This window comes from Crocuta crocuta, unplaced genomic scaffold, assembly GCF_008692635.1.
Source record: "Crocuta crocuta isolate KB4526 unplaced genomic scaffold, BGI_CrCroc_1.0 scaffold374, whole genome shotgun sequence".
In the NCBI taxonomy this organism is placed as follows: Eukaryota; Metazoa; Chordata; class Mammalia; order Carnivora; family Hyaenidae; genus Crocuta; species Crocuta crocuta.
In genome coordinates, this window is record NW_027532613.1 from 3757468 (window position 1) to 3780085 (window position 22618).

The 22618-nt window shown below is 38.2% G+C and overlaps 2 protein-coding genes across 6 annotated transcripts in view; one reads left to right on the top strand and one right to left on the bottom strand.

Moving 5' to 3' along the window:
- BCO2 (beta-carotene oxygenase 2) overlaps nt 1–20840 on the bottom strand; it is a 42414-nt gene extending 21574 nt beyond the window's left edge. For all 5 annotated transcript variants that reach the window (XM_077780561.1, XM_077780560.1, XM_077780558.1 and 2 more), the window contains exons 1-5: nt 20697–20840; nt 14966–15170; nt 5458–5669; nt 5146–5261; nt 4167–4269 (exon numbers count right to left, since the gene is read on the bottom strand). In XM_077780561.1, coding sequence (XP_077636687.1) covers nt 4167–4269; nt 5146–5261; nt 5458–5669; nt 14966–15170; nt 20697–20835 — 775 coding nt within the window. In that variant the 5' untranslated portion in view covers nt 20836–20840. The remainder of the gene's footprint in view (nt 1–4166; nt 4270–5145; nt 5262–5457; nt 5670–14965; nt 15171–20696) is intronic.
- IL18 (interleukin 18) overlaps nt 9708–22618 on the top strand; it is a 41529-nt gene continuing 28618 nt past the window's right edge. The window contains exon 1 of the mRNA XM_077780572.1: nt 9708–10248. The gene's annotated coding sequence lies outside the window, so the exon portion shown is untranslated. The remainder of the gene's footprint in view (nt 10249–22618) is intronic.

Sequence of the window (22618 nt, forward strand, 5' to 3'; positions counted from 1 at the left end):
TTGTGTCTGATTCATCTTTGTATCCTCAGTACCAAGCAAGAATTTAGCATTCAGGAAGCACAGTACAAATAGCTATTGATGGATTACTTAACAACGTATGTTTGTTAAATTTTTCAGTAAATAGGGGCACCTAGGTGGCTCAGTCGGTTAAGTGTCCAACTCTGGCTCCAGTCATGATCTTGCAGTTCATGAGTTTGAACACTGACTGCATTGGGTTCTGTGCTGACAGCTTGGAGCCTGGAGCCTGGATCCTGCTTCAGATTATGTGTCTCCCTCTCTTTCTGCCTCTCCCTGGCTCTCTTTTGTGTGCTCTCTCTCTCTCTCTTTCAAAAATAAATAAACATTAAAAAAATGTTTAATCATTCAGTGAATAAACAAATACTGAGGTCATATTGAATTATATTTCTGGTATTAGAATTGCCAATGCTGGTCCTGAAGAACTGGGGTAACTCACATAACTTTGTAAGCACTCAGGTTCTTTTGGAACAAGATAACCTTTCTGTTCTCTATCCATTTATTCAGCAATTACTTATTGAGTGTCAACTATATTCCAAATACTCTTCGAAGGGTCCTAAACTTATCTTCCAGACACACACAGCAGGGTGCAAATGTACAAAAGTTTGTTTTTTTTTTTTACAAAGCTCAAATTCTAATAAAGCATCCAATAAGTATAAATCATCAGATGATGATAAGATCTACAGGGATTGGGAATAAGTATATATGGATGGGGGCCACTGTTTGCAATTGTCGATATGGTGATCTGAGAAGGGTTCACTAAGACAGTGACATTTGAGTAAAGATCAGGAGGGGGCGAGGAAGAGAGGCTAGAGGATATCTGGAGAAACACATTCCAGGTAGAGAGAAGAATAAATGCAAAGATTCTTAGCCAAGAATAAGCCTGGAGTGTCTAAATAATAGCATGGCCAGTTGGCCCTGTCATAGTAAGCAAGAGTCTGAGATGAGATGAGTGGGTTAAAAAGATAACTGGCTGATATGCTGAGAAAAAGCTGTAATGGGGCAAGGGCAGAAGCACGGAGAGCAGCTAAGAAGCTGTTATACTAATTCACATGCGGGAGGATGGTGGGCTCAAACCAAAATGCCAGTAGTGGAGATCATATGAAGTGGTTGGATTTTTTAAATTTATTTTGAAGGCATTGCTGCAATTGCTTTTTGACCAATTGGATATGGATGTGAGAGAGACAGATGTGAAGGATGATTCCAAAATTATCGTCCTGAGCAACTGGAAGGATGAAGTTGCCATCAACTGAAATGAGGAATATTTTAGGCAGAGAAAATTTAGGAGAAAAGTTCAGGAGTTTGGTTTTAAATAAGTTAATTTTGTAATGCCTATTGGATATCCTAGTAAAAACACTGAGTATTTTATGTCAATTGGAGGAGTCTGAATTGAGATATAGATATGTTCTGAGCACCCATTATATATAAAGCATGCTTTAGACAGTGATGAGTTATAAAAGCAATAAAAGAGCAGTTCTACAGTTCCAAGAATACCATATTACCATCTAACTCATTACAAACATTTAATTAGTACTAAAAACTACTTGGATTCATTCATGTTTGGAGGATTTTTGTTCATTTTTTAAAGCCTTAAAAAATATCTGGAAAAGCTTAAACAAATAAAAGTTTTTTATTTCTTATAGACAGAAATGACTGGCAAGCACTTTATTTCAAGAATCACTAAATTTCCTCCAAATACAACCTAGGTAGTCAAACTCTGCAGCTATATGTACATTTGAGCTCTAGTTCCAAAACTCCTCATTGAACTAAATAATCAAGGAAGGAGAAGGAGGAGGAAGGGGTGGGGGGAGGAAGAGGAGAAAATTCAGTTTGAGATTAGGAGAAGATAAAGAGAAGAATTGCTCATCTCAGCAATTAGATTAAGTGACAATACTCAACTCATTAAATTTAATCACTATTAGTTACTAAGTTCTAAGTGCAAGTTGTGAAGCCATGAGCAAGACGGACACATACCCAGGAAACACCCAGCAAAGGAATGCCCAGAGGAATGACCTGACCAACACTGCATCTAACTATGAGAGACTCTTCAGGACTTTGTATATAATAGCAGATTGAGGCAAAGTACCAAGAACATCCCCCGGTCACTTGTGGCAGGGTTTCTCAAAGATCCAGTAATCGCTTGTACCAAAAATCACCTGGGGACCTTGTTAAAATGTGCCAAGATAAGGGGTAAAGTGGTAGTTAAAATGCAGATTCTTGACTCTCTGAAGATAAAAGCCAGTAATCTAAATTGCTGGGAATGATTCCATAACATTCTTAGGGACACTAAAGGCTGGGAACCACTGATCTAATGGCTACTTATTTTAGAATATGTATTCAGAATAGCTAAACAGTATATTATGAACTAGTACCCAGTTATTTACTTGATTAATAGAGTTAATTTATTAAGAAATGTATATTTGGGGATGCGTGCGTGACTCAGTCAGATAAGGGTCCAACTTCAGCTCAGGTCATGATCTCGCAGTCTACAGTTTAAGCCCCACATCAGGCTCTGTGCTGACAGTTCAGAGACTGGAGCCAGCTTCAGAATCTGTATCTCCCTCTCTCTGTGCCCCTCCCCAACTCATGCTCTGTCTCTCTCTCAAAAAGAAATAACATTTAAAAAAAAAATTTTTAAAGAAATGTATTTTTTATCAATCATATTTTAATTAACAAGAAAATAGTTTAAAAAATATGTAATCTACTTAGGAGAATTCTATGCAGCCTGTTTCTGGAAAATGTTTCTTGACATAAGAAATAATTACTGTAATATTTTAATACATTGCTAAGAGAAGAAAAACAGACCAAAAAAGTATATAGAATAGATACTATTTTTAAATGAATTTTTTTAATGATCAAAAAGATGGATAGACAAAAACCTGCTGAGTTAGTTTACCCATTTCCTAAAACATATTACGTGAAAGGATGTTTGCTGTTTCCTACAACAGCTTTGAAGAACACATTCCCTATCCAAGATCAGGTAATAAAGAAGAGGAGAGAGAGCTGGGTGATAAAGTTTTAGGATAACTATCTCTACTTGAGCCAGTAAAAAACAAACCTGCAATATGCATTTTAATATACACTCACCTATGTCAATATGGAGAGGTAGACACAAACACCCTGCAAAGCCAATTACTCACCAAAGACATGCATTAACCTACACAAAAGTTAAACTATACAAAGGTTTCACAGGTTATACATGATAGACTGATTTATAGATTATAAAATAATCAGAAATATCAAACACCTACCCATTTGTCTTCAAACAGAGAGACATGAACTCAAGTTATAGGAATGTGAATTTGCATGTTCTGAGAATGTTCTGTACTCAGTAATAAATAATTACAAAGAAAGTCTAACAGGGTGACTTTGGGTGTGATTCAGGCTTGCTGCCAAGACTGGCCTTACACACTAGAAGATTGCCTAAGCAAGTATCTTACACATTTTCCAGGTTCACTGCCCTTGTCTGTAAAATAGGGGCAATTATTATTGTATTACTGTACCTCAGAGAGTCATTATAAGGATTAAATAAAAATTTTAAAAAACATGGAAAAATGCTTAACACCAGGATATACTAGGCACTCAGTAAATGTTACCATTATTAGCTATTAGAACTTTCTGGAGCAGATTGGTAGGCAGTTGGAAAAGGAAAGTTGTGGATGACCAGGAAACAGATGTGATGTAAATGGCTGGAAATACAAACACACAGTAACCTTAACTTACTTTGTAGTGTATTTCTCCCATGATAAAAATAAATCCTTTCCCATGGAATGAACAATGTACCTTCCCCGTATCTGTTTGCTACAGCATTCTAAATTTCTTGTACTTATATGATATTTTTTTAAAAATTCAAGTTTGAGAAATATATACTGAAAATCCCTGTAATGCCTGTGAGCCAAAAACCACAACAGAACATAAAAAATGTAAGTCATGCTGAAAAGGTCAAATAGCAAATCAGTTGCTAAGCATATGTACAAAAGGACCACAGAACAGAGTAAATTAGGTACCTTCAGCTCAGTTATGCCATTTTGGAGATTTCCTTCTGAACTTTTTCAACAAAGTTCCCTATGTCCACACCTTAACCATAATGGAACCCTGGGGAGAGAGTTAACTCCAAATTATTTTTAAAAAGACCTGCATCCCAACTTTACCATGTGGCCCATAGGAGTTCCCCATGTTGTACGCTGTTCCATCAGGGTCATAGTGAGGATGTGCAGTTGCTCCATTCACAGCAATGAATTTCCTCCAGTCTACCTGCAAATGTAAGACCATCAGAGAGTTTTAAATGTTACACGGGCAGATCTCTATTTACATGTATCAACAGTAGGAATGTGTCAAATATCTTAAAAATAAGATTTGAAAACTATAGTCAAAGCCCTAATGTCTCATCTCTAAGAAATCAAAATTAGTTTTCCTACCAAAGAAATTGAGACTAAATAATAAACAAAAACTCCACCACCACCACCAAATGGACAAAAATGATTATCCAGTAAGGATTCCCCACCCTCCACCAAGATCACAGGAAAAGTTCAAAAAATAAGAATTAAAATTCTGGTCCAAAATTTTACTTTATTTTTAATTAATGTGTTAAGTGAATGCAGTAGGGGCCTAGACAATCTCTTGTCCAATTCTGCCTGTAGCTAAATGGCCAATGTACATCTGTACTATTGTATTTTTCCTTTACTCTAGCCTTCAGATACTAGGACTAAGGAAGAAGTCTAGAATGATCTTTAAGGAAAATCAACCTCACAGGCCTAGATCTACTGAGGACAGAGGTGCAGAGTAACCTGAATCAGTGGGTAACTTTTTTTTTCTTTGTTTGATTAAGGCTCCAATTTCTTCTTTAGATAACTACTACTCTAAAAGGTATTCGGAAAGGAATGAAATTTGAGGGTCTATTTTATTCATTTTTGTAAATATTATTATTTTTTATTTTTAAGAGAGAGAGCACACAAAGTAGGGGCAAAAAGAGAGGGTGACAGGATCTGAAGTGGCCTCCATGCTGACAGCAGAGAGCCTGATGCGGGGCTCGAACACACAAACCATGAGATCATGACCTGAGCCGATCAAACACTTAACCAACTGAGCCACCCAGACATCCCTTATTCATTTTCTTAAACTATATTTTACCTTTTCTGTTTTTTCCAGAGTTTCAATGTCCACTTTGTTCATAAAGTTGGTCTCAGTACTAAGGTAGTAGTCACCCTTGTACTGCACATAGTTGACATTGGTGTTGTCAGTTATTGCTGAAACCAAATCCCAGAGTTACTTAAACACCACAATTTACTGTAACACACAGTCAGAGCAAGAATACAGTTTAAACATCGCCTCATACCAAAAAAAATTCTATTTCAAGATATTATTTATATAGATTGACATATATCATAATTAAATAGTCATCACTATCACCCAGAAATTCTGAGCACAGTAAAGGCTGCTTACCGGGCAGCTCAAACTTTGATAAGAAACGTTCAAAAACATTCTTGCAGGGGTCAGGGAGTGCCAGTGTGCCAAATTCTGAGATCACAATTCGATCATGAACATTATTGGCCTTATAAGTATCACTCTGTAGGAATTTGCTTCTATACGTCACTGTGCCCTTCTCCATCCTGAACTGGTGAAGCAAAGCCATCCCATCAAACCAGTGATTGTACCTTCATATAGCAGCAAAAACAGAAAAACAAATACCAGTAAGAAAAACACAGAGGCAAATGAGAGCCTTCAAATATAGAGATAAGGATTGGAATGGGTTCCCAGCACAACCTGATTAGTTTGAAAACTTGAATAAGAGATGACATCTTTTGAGTATATCCTGAAATCCAACAGAGAAGAGCAACTTGCATCCTCCTGACCCTCACTCCCCTGCCAAAAAACTCACACTTAGAAGGCTTAAAAAAATAACAACTCCAAATTGGTGACTCCTAAAACAAGTCTGATTTTTACCCTATTGCCAAGAGAACAGCAGGAGAGGATATGGAATACATGGCATTTTCCAAATTAAAATGGGTTCCTAATAAGCTTTAAGAAATAATAATCTTCACATCTTATTTATATGTAATATTTTCCATTTACTTTAAAAATTTTCAAATTCATCAGAATTATGCTAAAGTAAACAAATAAGATGACTGCCCTTACTGGATAATCATTTTTGTACATATGATTACAGTAGAAATTATCTATTTAAATGATGGAACATCAAGAAACTATAAGGAAAAGTCTGTGGCTTTGCTTTTAAGAGTTTCACATCATATAGTCTTTTCATTCATGCGCTTGATACACTGAATGCTTTATATGTCTTCAGCACAGATAAGCAAGGCTAACACCATCATGTTAAAAGGCAATGGTCCTGGAAGCAAGAAATATTCATACACTTATGTTTACAGCAGCATTATTTATAACAACCAAAAAATGGAGACAACCCAGTGTCCATTAAAAAGGAAGGAAATTCTGTCACATGCTATAACACAGAAAGATTTTAAGGACATTATTATAAATGAAATAACCCAGTCACAGACACAAAAAGGCAAAGTTTCAGGTTTGCAAGCTGGAAAAATTCTGAAAATTTGTTTTACAATGATATGAATAAACTTAACACTAACCTTTACCTCTAAAAATGGCTAAGATGGTAAATTTTACATTATATGTCTTTCACTGCAATAAAAAAATATGGAAATAAAATTAAAAGTAAAAAAAGACTCTCTTTGCCCAGTGACTTGAGATGCCATCTTTACTATAAACTAAATTTCCATTAGTTCTTGGGTTTATTTCTTGGCTTTCTATTCTATATCACTTGTCTATTTATTTCTGCACTGATATCAATGTTTTCATCATGGAGGGTTTACAGTATTTTTTAATGTCTGGAAAGGCTAGTCCCTTCATTGAAAATCTTTCTTCGTGTTTTCTTGACTATTCTTGAAAATTTATTTTTCCATATAAACTTTAGTATTGATCTATTTTCCCTTAAAAACTTGTTGGAATTTTTAAGATTGTATTAAATTTTAAAATTAACTTAGGAAGCAGTGACATCTTTATGATGTTGAATTATCCTATTCAAGAACAGAGGATGTTTTCTCATTTGCTTGATTCCATCTTTCAGGAGTGTTGTGATTTATTTATTTTTTTTTTTGAGAGAGAGAGAGTGATTGAGAGCAGGGGAGAAGGGTAAAGGGTAGAGAGACAAAGACAGAGACAGAGCATCTCAAGCAGGCTCCATGTTCAGCCCAACATGGGCTCAATCCTATGACCCTGGGATCACAATCTGAGCCAAAATCAAGTGTCAATGGACTGAGGCACCTAGCCACCTCAAGGAGTATTTTAAAGTTTGCAAATTTCTTATAAGTTCCTAACTATTTAATCTTCTTTGTTGCTACTATAAAAGTTTTTTCCACCATTATGTTCCCTAACTGGTTACTGTTCGTGTATATGAAGGCTATTGATTTCAGTAGTTAATTTTACATCCTGTTACCTTACCTTTTATTGTTTGAGTTAGTTTTGTCATTGATTCTGTATGGTCTTCCAAGTTTACTAAGATATCATATGCAAACGGAAATAGTCTTACTTTACTAATCTTTGGGCCTCTTCTAATCAATTTTAGTAAGACTGTATTGGTTACATCTGGTTGAAAAGCAGTGGAATAGGGGCCATCCTTTCCTTGCTCCTGTCTTAAAAAAAAATACTTGTAGTGTTTTCCAATTTAATATCACTGGTTTTAAGACGAAGATTAAAATATATATGTGTGTATATATGTATACATACATATACACACATATATATTTTATATATGTGTATACATATACACACAAAATGTATTACATATATACATATATACATGTACATATACCTTTATATCCACATGTGTATATAATCCACATGTGTATATACATATATACACATGTAATAATATTACATGTAATAATACATGTAATAATATTACATGTGTATATATGGTATGTACATATATTTACATGTATGCATGTGTGTATATAAAATCACATTAAGAAAGTATCCATCAAGTGCTGTTTTCTTGAGTATTTTTATGAGGGATGCATGTTAAATTCCGACGAAAGTTTTGTCAGTTTTATAGAGATAATCCTATGATTATTTATCCTGAGGCCTATTAATATGGCATATATTATTAATGGATTTCCAAATAATGAACCTACTTTACATTCTTGAAATTAATCCTACTTCATCATTGTGAATTATATTTTTATATAGTGTTAGATTCTATTTGTTACTGAAGTATTTATTTGTACTATATTAGCACTATGTATTTTTTCACTGATATTCATAAATGATATGAATAAATACGTTTTTTAATTTTCTTATTACTGTCTTCATCATGTGTAGATAATCAACATTATACTTGTTTCACTTTCTCTGAAATAATATACAGAGCTTTAGGACAATTTGATATTTGAAGGCTTGGGTAACATTTCTCTGTAGCAATCTGGGCCTGCATGTGTAGCAACATGGATGGAACCTGAGGGTGTTATGCTGAGCGAAATAAGTCAGGCAGAGAAGGACAAATACCATATGTTTGCACGTATAGGAGGATTAGGAGGAGCCTAACGAAGGACCATTGGGGAGAAGAAGGGGAAAAATAGTAGGGGAAAGGGAGGGAGACAAACCATGAGACTCTTGAATACTGAGGGCTGAGGCGGGTGGGGGAGCGGGAGAGGGGTGATGGGCATGGAGGAGGGCACTTGTGGGGATGAGCACTGGGTGTTATATGGAAACCAACTTGACAATAAACTATTCAAAAAAAAAAAAGAAAAGAAATCTGGGTCTGGTGCTTTTTTTGAGAGGTAAGTAATTAACAAGTATCTCTTATTCCTCTACAAAAACTGTTCTGTTCAAACCTACTATCTGTATGAATTTTGGTAATCTGTGTTTTCCCAGAAAATTATCCATTTCATGAGGTTCTCAAATGTATCTGCATATAGGCCTACAAAGTCTCCTGTAAATTTTTACTTATTTCAATGGATTTCTTTCCACTGCCATTTCTTTTTTTGCATATTAGTACTTCCTCCCTTTTTCTTCTTGATCATGTTAGCTGGTAGTTTCTGTTCTGGTCATTTTTTTCAAAAAACACTAAAACAAAATAATTTCAGTAATTATTGCTATTCTAATCTAAATACCTCTAAAACTACAATGCATAGTCTCAATCACAATAGTCTGGGTATAGCACCAGTCGCTCAGTTTCCTCTTTTAAGAGACTTCATGTTGTTTTGTTTTCCTCCTTCTTCTTTTTTTTTGGTTACCACCTCATATTGTTGAATCACACTAACCTGTTAAACAAAACCTTAAGTAATTTTTAACACCTTCTGCTGTTAAACCATATCACTTTCATCCTTGTGCTTGTAAAACTTCTTTTCATCTACATAATATAGCATTATATATATAACATATATATAATACCCAACTTGTTAGATTCCATTTCATAAGATCCTTCTAGACTCTATTGTCTCATGCATTCATTTACTCAAACTAGCCAACTTTTTTGAGCCCCTACTATCTTCCAGGCTTGTGCCAAGATCAGTACTTACAGGCACATAAATAACTATGTCATAAAGTGATTACTGAGACAACAGAAAAACACTATTATGTGCACAGAGGGAGTAACAGGATGGAAGGATGTGGGGATCAGGAAGGGTCCAGAGGAAAGGAGACATTTGTCTTGTTCCCTAAGGATGTTCGCCAGCTGGAGAAGGGGAGAAGGGCATCCAACGGAGGGGTGGTTAAAAATAAAATTTAAAAAAGCGCAGTGAAGGCACATGGTATCCTGGAGGAAGAGCCAGCTAACAAATTAGCGTGTGGGCAGAGCCATCAGTGGCAGGCGACGGGGATGGAGAAACAGGTCAGCACAAGACCTCTCTGCACTCAGACTTTCAGCTCAAAGACCTTCAACAGGAACGTGTGCAGTTTTGAAGCAGGAGAGTGAACCAGTGAGACCTGCATCTTAGAAAGGTCATTCTGGACACAGTAGAACAAGGGATAGAAGGAGAAGCATCCAGATTTGGAGAAACCGGTGAGGAGACCAGGCAATAATTCAAGTGAAAGAGGACGAGAGCCTGAACTGAAGCAGTCTAATCAGAAAAGGACAAATACCAGAAACAACTCAGGACAAAAGCAGTGACAAAAAGAGAAGGTCGAAAAAGTCATACCTGAGGGATGATGACGCTTTAACTGAGGAGAATATATGAAGAGCAAGCATTGGGGAAAAGCAAACAGGTCAGTTTTTTGAATAAGAGTCTGAGCTATTTGTAAAGCATCATGGAAAAGATGTTCCACAGCCAGTTGGCAAAGCACTGGCACTAGAGCACAAGAGATGGGGGTGGGGTGGGAGATGCGTGTGTGAGAGTATGTGTGTGTGGCAGCCACAGACTAGGGGCAAATAAGGCAGTAACTACCATCTACTAAGTGCATACTACCTGCCAGGACTGTGCTAAGCACTTTACCACATCCTTTCCTATAGATATAAAAATAAATATAGGGGCACCTTGGTGGCTCAGTCAGTTCGGCATCAGACTTCAGCTCAGGTCATGATCTCATAGTTTGCGATTTCGAGCCCCACATTGGGCTTTTTGCTGTCAACACAGAGCCTGCTTTGGATCCTCTGTCTCCCTCTCTCTCTGCCTCTCCCCCCACCTCTCTCTCAAAAGTAAATAAACATTTTTAAAATATAAAAATATTTTTAAATTTATATATAAATATTAAATATTATTTTAATATTTATTTATTTATCACACACACANTCTCTCTCTCCCTCTCTCTCTCTCTCTGCCCACGCCCTACTCACACTGTTTCTCTGAATAAATATTAATACCAAGGTACAGAATAAAAACATGCCCAGGATCACAGGGCTGGTAAATGGCAGGAAAGAGATTTGAATTCAATGCTGACTCCAAATCCTGAGATTTTGTAACACCCCAAAAAGTAAGGTGAACTAGAAAAAAGGAATTTGGCAGGAAAGGGAGTGGGGAGCAAGGGCACTAAAGGGAAATAAGAAAATGAAAATGTACTGACTGCCAATTCACCACCACTTCCCCCATAAAGATGTTTATCTGAAAAGAGGCCTGTAGTGCAAGCCTAGGCCCTGAGGAGCTCTGCTGCTTGGTTCTAAAGTTTACCAGGGCAGCAGATGAAATACCATATGCTTTCAGAGGCTGTTACTCTCTAGGAATTGGACTAGTAGCTGTATTTTTCTCTTCCACCTCTCCCTTCTGTTTGCCTTATAATCTTTTTTCAGATTATAACTTTTTGAAATCCAGATATCTAAATAGAAAAAAAGCACACCTTTGCTAATTAAGGCCAGGGGGATCCATGGGCCAGCTCTTTCACCTTCTTTTTCTCTACCTCCAAAGTACCTCCCAATCCCCCCAACCTCCTCATCCCCAACTCCACCAGAGGCATCTAAAGTAACTTCTTAAGTGCTTTTTATAGCAGCTAGGGGTGAAGAATACACTGCATTTTATTGCCTTTTAGCACTAGCATTTTATAAATCTATTATTCAAGTGAAGACAAAATCCAACAGGTTCAGCAAATTAAAATATCTGGAATATTAAAACATATATCTTGAACATGCCCCTAAAATTCATCTCTTCCCAATAACAGCTAGGAAAAGAACAGCTGAACCAAGATCAGTCTCACCAGGCCTCAGGGCATAATGTAGCTAACAGAAAGCAGAATGGAAGGGGAGGGGCTTAGAGAATGGAAGAATGAGGAGTCACTGCATTATCACCCAGCCACTAAAAATAATGGTCATTCAGATTTCATAGCAATATACATAAAAGGCTTATTATAGTGTGAAAAATTTTAAACCAGAACCCCCCAAAAATCGGTTAATATCCAAAACATAAAGACCCCATACAACTCAAAACTGAAAAAATTAACAATCCAATTAAAAGGTGGGCAGAAGGGGTTAGGTACCTGGATGGCTGTCAGTTAAGCACCCAACTCTTAATTTCGGCTCAGGTCATGATCTCACATTTCATGAGATGGAGCCCAGAGTCAGGCTCTGAGCTGACAATGTGGAGCCTGCTTGAGTTTCTCTCTTTCTCCCTCTCTCTCTGCCCCTGCCCCACTCATCACATGCGCTCATACTCTCTCTCACTCACTCTCTCTCTCTCAAAATAAATAAACTTTTTAAAAATGGGCAGAAGATCTGAATCTTTCCCAAAGAAGACATGAATATGGCCAATAGGCACATAGAAAAATGCTCAATATCACCAATCACAATATAAATGCAAATCAAAACCATAATGAGATATCAACAATATCGAGATATTGTTAGGATGGCTAGTATCAAAAAGATAAGACATAGCCACGTGTTGGTGATGATGTAGAGAAAAGGGAACCCTTGTGTATGTACTGTTGGTGGGAATGCAAATTTGTGGAGCCACTGTCAGAACTACCATATTATTCAGTAATTCTACTTCTGGGTATTTATCTGAAGAAAACAAAAACACTAACTCCGAAAATATCTGCACCCCCACCCCATGTTTGTTGTAGTATTATTACAACAGCCAAGATACAGCAACAACCTAAATTTCCATCAGTGGATGAACAGATAAAGAAGATGTGGTACATGTATATGTATACAATGGAATATAATTCAGCCATAAAAAGGAAAGATATTTTACCATTTGTGACAGCATGGTTAAGGGCATTTTGCTAAATACAATAAATCAGACAGAGAAAGACAAATACCATATGATCTCATTTATATGTGGAGTCTTTAAAATAAAACAAAACAAATACCCCAAGCTCACAGATACACAGAACAGACTGGTGATTTCAAGAGATGAGGGTGTAAGGTTAGGTGAAATGGGTGAAGGAAGTCAAAAGGTACAAAAATAATTTAATCAATGGGAATGTAATATACAGCATGGTAACAATCATCAATAATACTGTATTGCATATTTAAAAGCTACTAAGAGGATAAATCTTAAAAGTCCTCATCAGAAGAAAAACATGGTTTTGTAATTATGTGTGGTAACACATGTTAACTAGACTCACTGTGGTGACCATTTTGCAACAATACAAATATCATTCATTATGTTGTAACCTGTAATATGTCAATTATACCTCAAATTTTAAAAGTCTACATACAAGGTGCTTGGGAGGCTCAGTCAGTTAAGCATCTGACTCTTGGTTTTGGCTCAGGTCATGATCTTGTGGTTTCATGAATTCGAGCCCCAGGCAGGGCTCTGCAGTGACAGCACGGAGTCTGCTTGGGATCCTCTCTCTCCCTCTCTCTCTCTGCCCCTATCCCACTCACCCTATGTCTCAATCAAAATAAATAAACAAACTTCAAAAAGGGTACATACAATATGATTGTAATTATTTAAAATAAATTTATAGAAATGGGGCAGAGACTAGGAGGAGATACACTAAAGTGCTAACAGAGAATGTGGTCCACATTTTCTCACACTGTTTTTTTTTTAAGTTTAGTTTTTTTATAGTGTATTTATTTTGAGAAAGACAGAAACAGAGCATGAGTGAGGGAGGGGCAGAGAGAGAGGGAGACACAGAATCCAAAACAGGCTCCAGGCTCTGAGTGGTCAGCACAGAGCCTGATGTGGGGCTCGAACCCACGAACCGTGAGATCTGACCTGAGCTGAAGTGGGATGCTTAACGAACTGAGCCACCCAGATACCCCAGTTTATTTCTGAGAGTGAGAGAATGCAAGCAAGGGAGGGGCAGAGAGAAAGGGAGACAGCACAGAGCCCCATGTGGGAATTGAACCCTGAACTGTTAAGATCATGGCCTGAGCTGAAATTAAGAGTTGGATGCTTAACTGACTGAGCCACCCATGACACCCTAGCCCCACTCTGTTCTGTATTTCAAAAAGTGTTATACAGGTAAAAACTTTCATAATGAAAAAAAAATTCTATTATTTAAAATGTTTAAACCAAAGAAGATTCCTTCCTTACTATAGGGGTTTCTTTACACCACTTCATGTCCCTCTAACTACACAGGGAAACAATGTACTAAAGAGTTACTGGGGTTTTCCCCCATTTATTTCCATGTATTTATTGAGTGTTATTTAAAAGCAGGGCACTGTCCTGGATACTGGAGATATAAGGCAAACAAGAAAAAAACTCCCTGTCCTCATGAAATTTATATTCTGTTGGAGGAACACAAACGAAAAATACTAGACATTGACAGTGCTGTGCAGAGAATTAAAATAGGTAATATAGTTAATAATAGCATTTTTAGGGGCACCTGGGGGGCTCAGTTGGTTGAGTGTCTGACTTCAGCTCAGGTCATGATCTCACAGTTTGTGGGTTCGAGCCCCATGTCGGGCTCTGTGCTGACAGCTCAGAGCCTGGAGCCTGCTTTGGATTCTGTGTCTTCCCTCTCTTTCTGCCCCTCCCCTACTCACACTCTGTCTCACTCTGTCTCTCAAAAATAAGTAAATGTAAAAAAAAAAATTAATAGCATTTTTAGATCGGGAGATCAGGGAAGGCTCAAAGGACGTGAGACTTGAGCTGATATTGCGATAAGAATCAGATTTGGAAAGACAGATGAGACCCAGTGCTCTCATTGAGCAAAACTAAATGTGCCCAGTTTGAGGAACTGAAAGAGCCACTGTGTCTGGGAGACACTGGGTAAGGGAGCTATATGAGGTGAAGACATTGCCCCTTCCTTCAGGAACTTGTGGTGAAACAGAGCTCGGCAGTCATACAGACACTTCTCTTTTGGCATGAGCTTTCACGAGAACTCCAAATTCATAACATTCTGCAGAGCAGAAAAGTCAGTAGTTTAAAAAAAAAAAAAAAAGAATTAAGTTTCCTTTTTCTTTTTCCTGTAGACTACAGCTTCCTCACCTATAACCAAAGGGACTGAGTGACATTAGCCCCAGAGAGAAGGCAGATCTAACGTATATTCCATAGAACCAGCCATGCTAAAAACTCCAAAGTGGTTCTCCAAATTCAAGACTTACTTATCCTTCCCAAATTCGAATTTCCCAGGCCCAACTCGAAGCAGATAGCCTCTGAGCCACTGAGGAAAATGTCCTCGGACTCGAGCAGAGACGATCTGTGGTGTCTCCTCCACCGTGGTTACTAGTGGTGCAATACATGGAAGCCTTTCTCGCTTACTGAAGATTGCCTTCTTCTGGCAAGTACTTTCCACGTACTTCCTCAAAACTGTGAAGAGAAAACCGGAAGCACAAAACATTTTACCAATCTTCCATAAGCATGCCTGTTTCTCCCATAGACAATACTCTTATCTGGTAAGGGAAAAGTAAACCTAACACCAAATATAGTCTCCAAATTCCTCTCCTTCCTCATTCTCAGACTATCAACTCTCTGGATCTCCATTTTTGAAGCACAATCCTCTTTGTATTCTTGTAGTACACTTGGGACTTTATTATTATTATCATTTCTCATAGTTGAACAATACTCCTCTTTTCACAAGACTGAATCTATTTAACCCCAGATGTGCTACTGGCAACCTCATTGCTATGGAAAAAAGTGAGCACTAGGGGCGCCTGGGGGGCTCAGTCAGTTGAGCAAATGAGTCTTGACTTCCACTCAAGTCATCATCTCATGGTTCATGGGATTCAGCCCCTTGTTGGACTCTGCACGGAGCCTGCTGGGATTCTCTCTCTCCCTCTCTCTGCCCCTCCCCTACTCAGGTGAGTGTATTCTCTCTAAATAAGTAAATAAATAAAGCTTTAAAAAAATGACCAGTATTCATTACTATCATAATTACATTAACTCCAGTACTTTTGATCCACTGGAATGGGATCTCAAAGATTTCACAGCGATTTATAAGAATTTAGTAGGGTCTGTAATTCAATTTCTTCCATTTTAGTGGCATACACTTGAATGTGCATGGCACTTTCTAAAAGAAGGTTATCATAAATTAAATCAGGCAGTGACACTTGGTCTGAAATTACCTTAAGTTCAAAAGCCACAAGAAGAAAAATATCATTATTATATAATAAGGATGTAAAAATTATCCCTGTTAGGGGTGCCTGGGTGGCTCAGTCAGTTAACCATTTGACTTCGACTCGGGTCATGATTTCACAGTTCTTGAGTTTGACCTCCACCTCAGGTTCTGTACTGACAGCTCAGAGCCTGGAGCCTGCTTCAGATTCTGTCTCCCTCTCTCTCTCTCTCTCTAAAATAAGCACTAAATTTTTTTTAATTATCCCTTTTATTTCATATTCATTTAGTGTTCGTTCACAAGGTAGAGTTGCCTAACACAGAGGGGTGGTCACATATATAATTAGACAGTGTCTTATTCTACTCATAAAATTTTAACAGTGATAGAGAAGTGTAAACTAGAAAAACTAACACATAGAGACCCTATTCTCTGAAGAACTGAGATTTGCATTATTTATTTTTTTTTAATATTTTTATTTATTTCTAGGAGAGAGAGAGAGAGACAGCGTGAGCAGGGGAGGGTCAGAGAGAGAGGGAGACACAGACTCCGAAATAGGCTCCAGGCTCTGAGCTTGCAGTAAGCACAGAGCCCGACGCGGGGCTCGAACCCACGAACTGCGAGATCATGACCTAAGCGAAAGTCAGACGCTTAACCAAGTAGCCACCCAGGTGCCCCGAGATTTGCATTATTTTATCCAAATATTTTTAAATGTTATATCTATTATCCCATTTTTTCAAATTTTCATAAAATTCGGTTTAGGGTACAGTTCCTACTGCTTTCCAATAATAAACAATTCAGTCAAACTCAACTATTTCCTGATTTCCCAAATAAAATTGACTCTTACCCTGAATGCCCTTTCTACTAATCTATCCCTAAGGAAATTCTAGTATTGTTCAAATTCTATCTCAAATGCTACTTCCTTTAAGAAGAAGTATACTGTAATATTTAATAAGAGTATTGGCCCAGGTCCTGCCTGGCTCCAAATTACTTGGGTTCAAATCCTAGCGTGCTTTCCAAATAAATAACCTTTTCAAGATGAGGATAATAATAAGGTTATAAATAATGAGTTAGGTTAAGTAAAGTTTCTAGAAGATAGTAAATACTCAAAAAATGCTAGCTATCACTATTTCCATAGTTCTTAATGATCAATCCAACAAGATGTAATATCATCTTCCTTTGAATTATGTATTCATTCAACAAAGTGATAACTGGTAAGGGATAAAAAGTATTAGAACCTGATGTAAGGATACCTGTTTGGCTCAGTCAGTTGAGTGTCCAACTCTTGATTTCAGCTCAAGTCATGATCTAATGGTTTGTGAGATCGAGCCCCATGTCAGGTTCCAAGCTGACAGCATGGAGCCTACTTGGGATTCTCTCCCTTTTCTCTGCCCCGCTCACATGTGCTCACACACACTCTCTCAAAATAAATGAATAGACTTAAAAAACAAAACCTGATGTGGGCACCTGGGTGGCTCAGTCACTTGAGAGTCTGACTTCGGCTCAGGTCATGATCTCTTGGTTCATGGGTCTGAACCCCTCATCAAGCTCTGTGCTGACAGCTGGAGCCTGGAGCCTGCTTTGGATTCTGTGTCTCCCTCTCTCTCTGCTCCTCCCCTGCTTGTGCTCTCTCAGTCTCCATCTCAAAAATGAATAAACATTAAAATTTTTTAAAATATTTTATTTATTTCTGATAGAGAGAGAGACAGCATGAGCAGTGGAGGGTCAGAGAGACAGGGAGACACAGAATCTGAAACAGGCTCCAGGCTCTGAGCTGGCTGTCAGCACAGAGGCCGACACAAGGCTCGAACTCACGAACTGTGAGATCATGACCTGAGCCAAAGTCGGCCGCTTAACCAACTGAGCCACCCAAGCACCCCTAAAAAAAATTTTTTTAACCTGATGTAAAGGAACTCATTGCCTAATAAAAAGACAAACAGACCATTGATACTATAATCTACATTTTGAGCACTGTTTCTCAAAGTACAGTCTGAGAACTACTTGGAACAGAAATACATGATATTACTACTGAAATGGAAATTCAGGGACTCCACCCTGGACCTAATCAGAATCTCTAGAGTATAGGAAGCAAGTGTTCTAGGCATACTAAAATTGGAATTACTTGCACACTATTGGAAGTAAAGGTATAAACAGGATACTTTGAAAACTGGGAAGTGAAAACCCTTGGTTTTTTATCTTACTACTTTTACTTATATTCTGCATATTCATCTCACTCTCCTCTCCCATTAAAATAAATACCCTGAGATCAGTTTTCATTCCTCTCACTTAAGTAGAATTATACTGAATACCCTGATTGGACAATGGTCTGAATAGAGATTCAATAATTTAAAACATTTTACATTTTAGAAAAAGTTTACATGTGTATATATTCCGTACTCCATAGCATACTATCGGCAGTTTATTATATACTCTTCAGACTTTCCACAACACTGGATATTGTGATTTAGACCTTAAACCCTTTTCTATTTTCCGTTCCTGAGACACTGCACTTTCCTAACTTCCCTGCTCCCTCTTTGTTTGCTTTATGCTAGCTTCACTTATTAGCTGACGGCCTTGGGTAAGTTACTAATCAGTCTGAGCCTCAAGTTTTTCAATGATAAAATGGGGGTACTGTGGGGATAAAAGAAAGATACTTCTTCCTATTTATGTTGGTTGTCCTAACTAAATATAACAATAGCATATCATTTCCAAACGTTATTAACTGCCTTTATTAGCCTCTCTTCTCCTGATCACCTCAGGAGTGTGTTCCTAAAGTCTGATCTTGGATCTTTAATCTCAGCCCACTTCCTCAGTAGCCCCATCTAGCCCCTTAATTTCACCAAGTACTTCTTGCAGATGACTCTTAACATGTCAAAAGAGAATTCTTCATTTTCTCCCCTCCAAATCAATTTTTCCCACATGCTGAATCACCTAGCTTCAAAATCTCTGTGGGCCTTGAACTCCTTCACTGTCCCCTCACATTCACTAAGTGGTTAAGTTCTGCTGAGTATACCAGGACAGGGCCAGGAAGAGAATGCTAAGGGGATGATATAGGGTAGCCAGTATTAATTAGTAAGGCTCAGAAGTTTACAAGGGTGTCTGGGGGCAAATCCTTGGTAAGGATGTTTACTAGTCCACCCTACCGGGGCAGCACCTCCAACTTTTCTTCTGGCCCGAACCTGTCTTCATCAGCACTGATGCTTCTACTTCTCTTGCCTTATCAGTCGCTTCCTTTCTACTGCCGTAATGTATAGGCCCTCACAACCTCTTGAATGATATTATCACAGCCTCTTAATCAGAAGGAGAAACTAGATAGGAAAGCTATCTCCTCTGCCAGAGCCTACTAACAGGTGGGCTTCTTCGTCCCTATAATTATCCCTTGGGGGGTCCAGAGGCTCCAGGCCAATTGCCTCCAGCTCTAAACAGCTCATGGAGCTCCAGATCCCCAACAATTTACTCCGTGTGAGCTAAAAATAGTATCATTTTCTTCTTAAGTTTATTTTGAGAGAGAGAAAGGGAGCACATGTGTGTGCATGTATGAGCTGGGGAAGGGCAGAGAGAAAGGGAGAGAGAATCCCAAGCAGGCCCCTTGCTGTCAGCACAGGGCCTGATGTTGGTCTCCATCCCATGAACCATGAGATCATGAGTTGAGCCAAAACCAAGAGTTGGATGCTTAATCAACTGAGTCACCCAGGAGCCCCAATATTATCATTTTCTATGTGTGCTATGAGTGGAAAATGTTGGGAAGCACTGTCACCAAACTGATTTAAGTACAGATCTGACTGTATTAAATAATCCTCCAAAAGCCTTCAGAAATGACTCCACACTGACTACCAGGTAAAGTCTACACCACTTAGCCAGGCTGTGTGCTGACAGCTCGGAGCCTGCAGCCTGCTTCAGATTTGGTGTCTCCCTCTCTCTGCCCCTCCCCCAACTCAAGGAGAAATAAACATTAAAAATATATATACCCTTCTCTTCACCTAAGGTATTTCCTATCTCCTCCAGGTGAAATTCACTCACGTGAATTCACTCACGTGTCACCCACGTCATAAACACAACATCCCCATTTCCTATCGCAAGAACTGATTCTCCTTAGTCTGAACTCACACAGCATCTATTTCAGCTCTGTTAGGGCATTAACCTTATTCTGTCTTGTGCAATAAAGATGAATATACTTTATAACTTCTAACTCGTGGTATTCCTTGAGTGCAGGGTCACTTGTTTTTACCCTACTCCAGTACCTAACACATTGCTTTGCATACTGCAAGCACTAGGTTATTACACTAAATAATTTCATAGTGCATATTAGTATGATTTCTGATAGCTCAGCATCAGCCAATTTCAAGAAAGAAAATCATATAACAATAGTAGCTATAATAAAAAGCTACAAAACAATAACCAGAGGTTTTAAGATAGTCCCCCAGAATGCAAATGGATGAACCAAATATTTATATTAGGACGTAGAGCAGTGATTTTCAATTGAAAAAGTCAAAATAGTGAATATTCTTCCTAGTGTGCCTCCAAGAGAATCCCTAAACCCTGAATCCTGCCCCATTTGTTATGTAAAATATGCAAATGAAAGGCTGTTTCCCTGACAAGTAAAGAAATCCTGACTCGACCTTCTTAAACTCCCAGCTCTGTGGTGTTGCTGCCTGTATCTGCTACACATAGAGTGAAAAGCTTTAGAAGCCCTCAGTCAGCTTCAGGAAAGAGGCACAGAATTCTAAGCCTGAGCAGGCAGGAAGGAGAGTAGGAAGGGGAGGAGGAAGGGACGAATCCCCTACCTGGGATCCAACGTACCACCACAGAGAGGAAACCCATTGCAGTGGTAGAAAGATTGCTGACAAAATGGAGAAAGATCTGAAAAAAACCTTCTGGTATTGCATTTAGCAGCAGCAGATCCTGTGATTTCCAAAAGCTCATATTCACTTCCTGGTCTGTCCTTGGCTCACTGACGGAAGAGGAGGGAATGCAGGGGCCGGGGGGGAGGAAGGGAGGCAGTGGTAAAGGGGCAGGGCTTCCAGATGCCTGCAAACTCTTAGTCTCCTTTCCGCAAGAAGTATCCCAACCACCAACCTATAAGTAGTTGTTTGAAATCTGAAATTGGACCATCAAGGGTGGTCTCCCTTCCTAAACTTTCCTCTTTCAAACCTGCTCTCACATTACAATTAAGCCCCTTGATCCATGGGTTCCTCTCCTCTGACAGGTTCATATCTCTTTCCTTACAGAATAAAGTCCAAATGTAGTCTGTCAATACAGGACTCTAGAATCGGGCCACAACCTACCTCTCCATTGTCTCTCTGCTTTCTACCATATCATCCTTCCTTTTCTTTTCCATTTAATTTACAAAACTTTTTCTGATAATCCAGTATGAATAAGGCCCTGTGAAGGTATGCCCTAATGTATAATCATTAACACAAATACTTTTGAGCACCAATGTATCAAATACTGTGCTACAAGTTGAGATTGTAAGAAAAGTCCTTCCTCTCTAGCGATTTAGATGATACACTATTCCCCCCTGTGAATTCTCAGTTCAGGAGAAAGCCTATCCAACATACCACGTGTTTTTGTTCTTCCGTGCCATTTTAACAAACTTTCCTCTGCTTGAAATACCCTCCTTTCCTTTTCAAAAACCCATTTCACTACCGTTCTACCCTTTTGCCAAACGTCTTCTAGTAACTCCCACTAAAAGGAATTAACTAGCACTGCACAGAATTATTTTTTAGCAGTTACTTATCATGTTTTCCTAGCAAAGACATGTAAGTGTATTTCAAGAAAGGAGTGGTTACAACTGTCAGAAGGGACAATTAACTATCGTGTATTCCCCACAATGCCTAGCAGAGTATGATGTGCAAAAATATTCAATGTATGTTTTTATTAGTAACCAGTGAGAAGTAATTAATAAACTTGTGGAATTCTATTGAAATGAGTGATAGAAGTGTAAATTAAAAGGCAATGGTATTTCTGGAATAGCATATCTCCAGTTGTTAATTATTCAGAGATCATTATTCTTGGTTATGTGGATGGTACCAAAGACTTCAAAATTTAATAAAAAATCAGCCTTAATTAGGCTTAGGAACTTTTATCCTAGTAAACACATTTTGACTAAAAATCAGTTCCCTAGTCTCTTTTTTTTTATTCCATTAAGGAGGCTCCATGGCCAGCACAGAGCCCAATGAGGGGCTTGAATTCACAATCCTGAGATCAAGACCTGAGCCAAGATCAAGATAAAAGTCAGTTAAATGCTTAACTGAATGAGCCACCCAGGCACCCTAGTCTTAATCATACCAAATGAAATGATCAAACCAATTCTCTGAACCTGAAAAGGAAAGACCCAGATGTTGAACAATGGTGACACTAACAAGATATAACAAGTATATTATGAAATGTACTCTGAAACAATCTGTTAACCTTATCTTTCTCATTAGTAATAAATGTTTAGAAAAAAATAACTCAGGAACATTTCTTAATTATGATGTGCCAGTAGAGACATCTTTGTTTTTAGAACATGAAAAAATTCTGTAAGGTAACAGAATAACTCAAAATCCAAGTGACGTGCCTATCAACTCAAAAGTCCTCTGGTAACATTGTTTTGTTTTTTTTTTAATTTTTTTTAATGTTTTATTTATTTCTAGGAGAGAGAGAGAGAGACAGCGTGAGCAGGGGAGGGTCAGAGAGAGAGGGAGTCACAGACTGAAATAGGCTC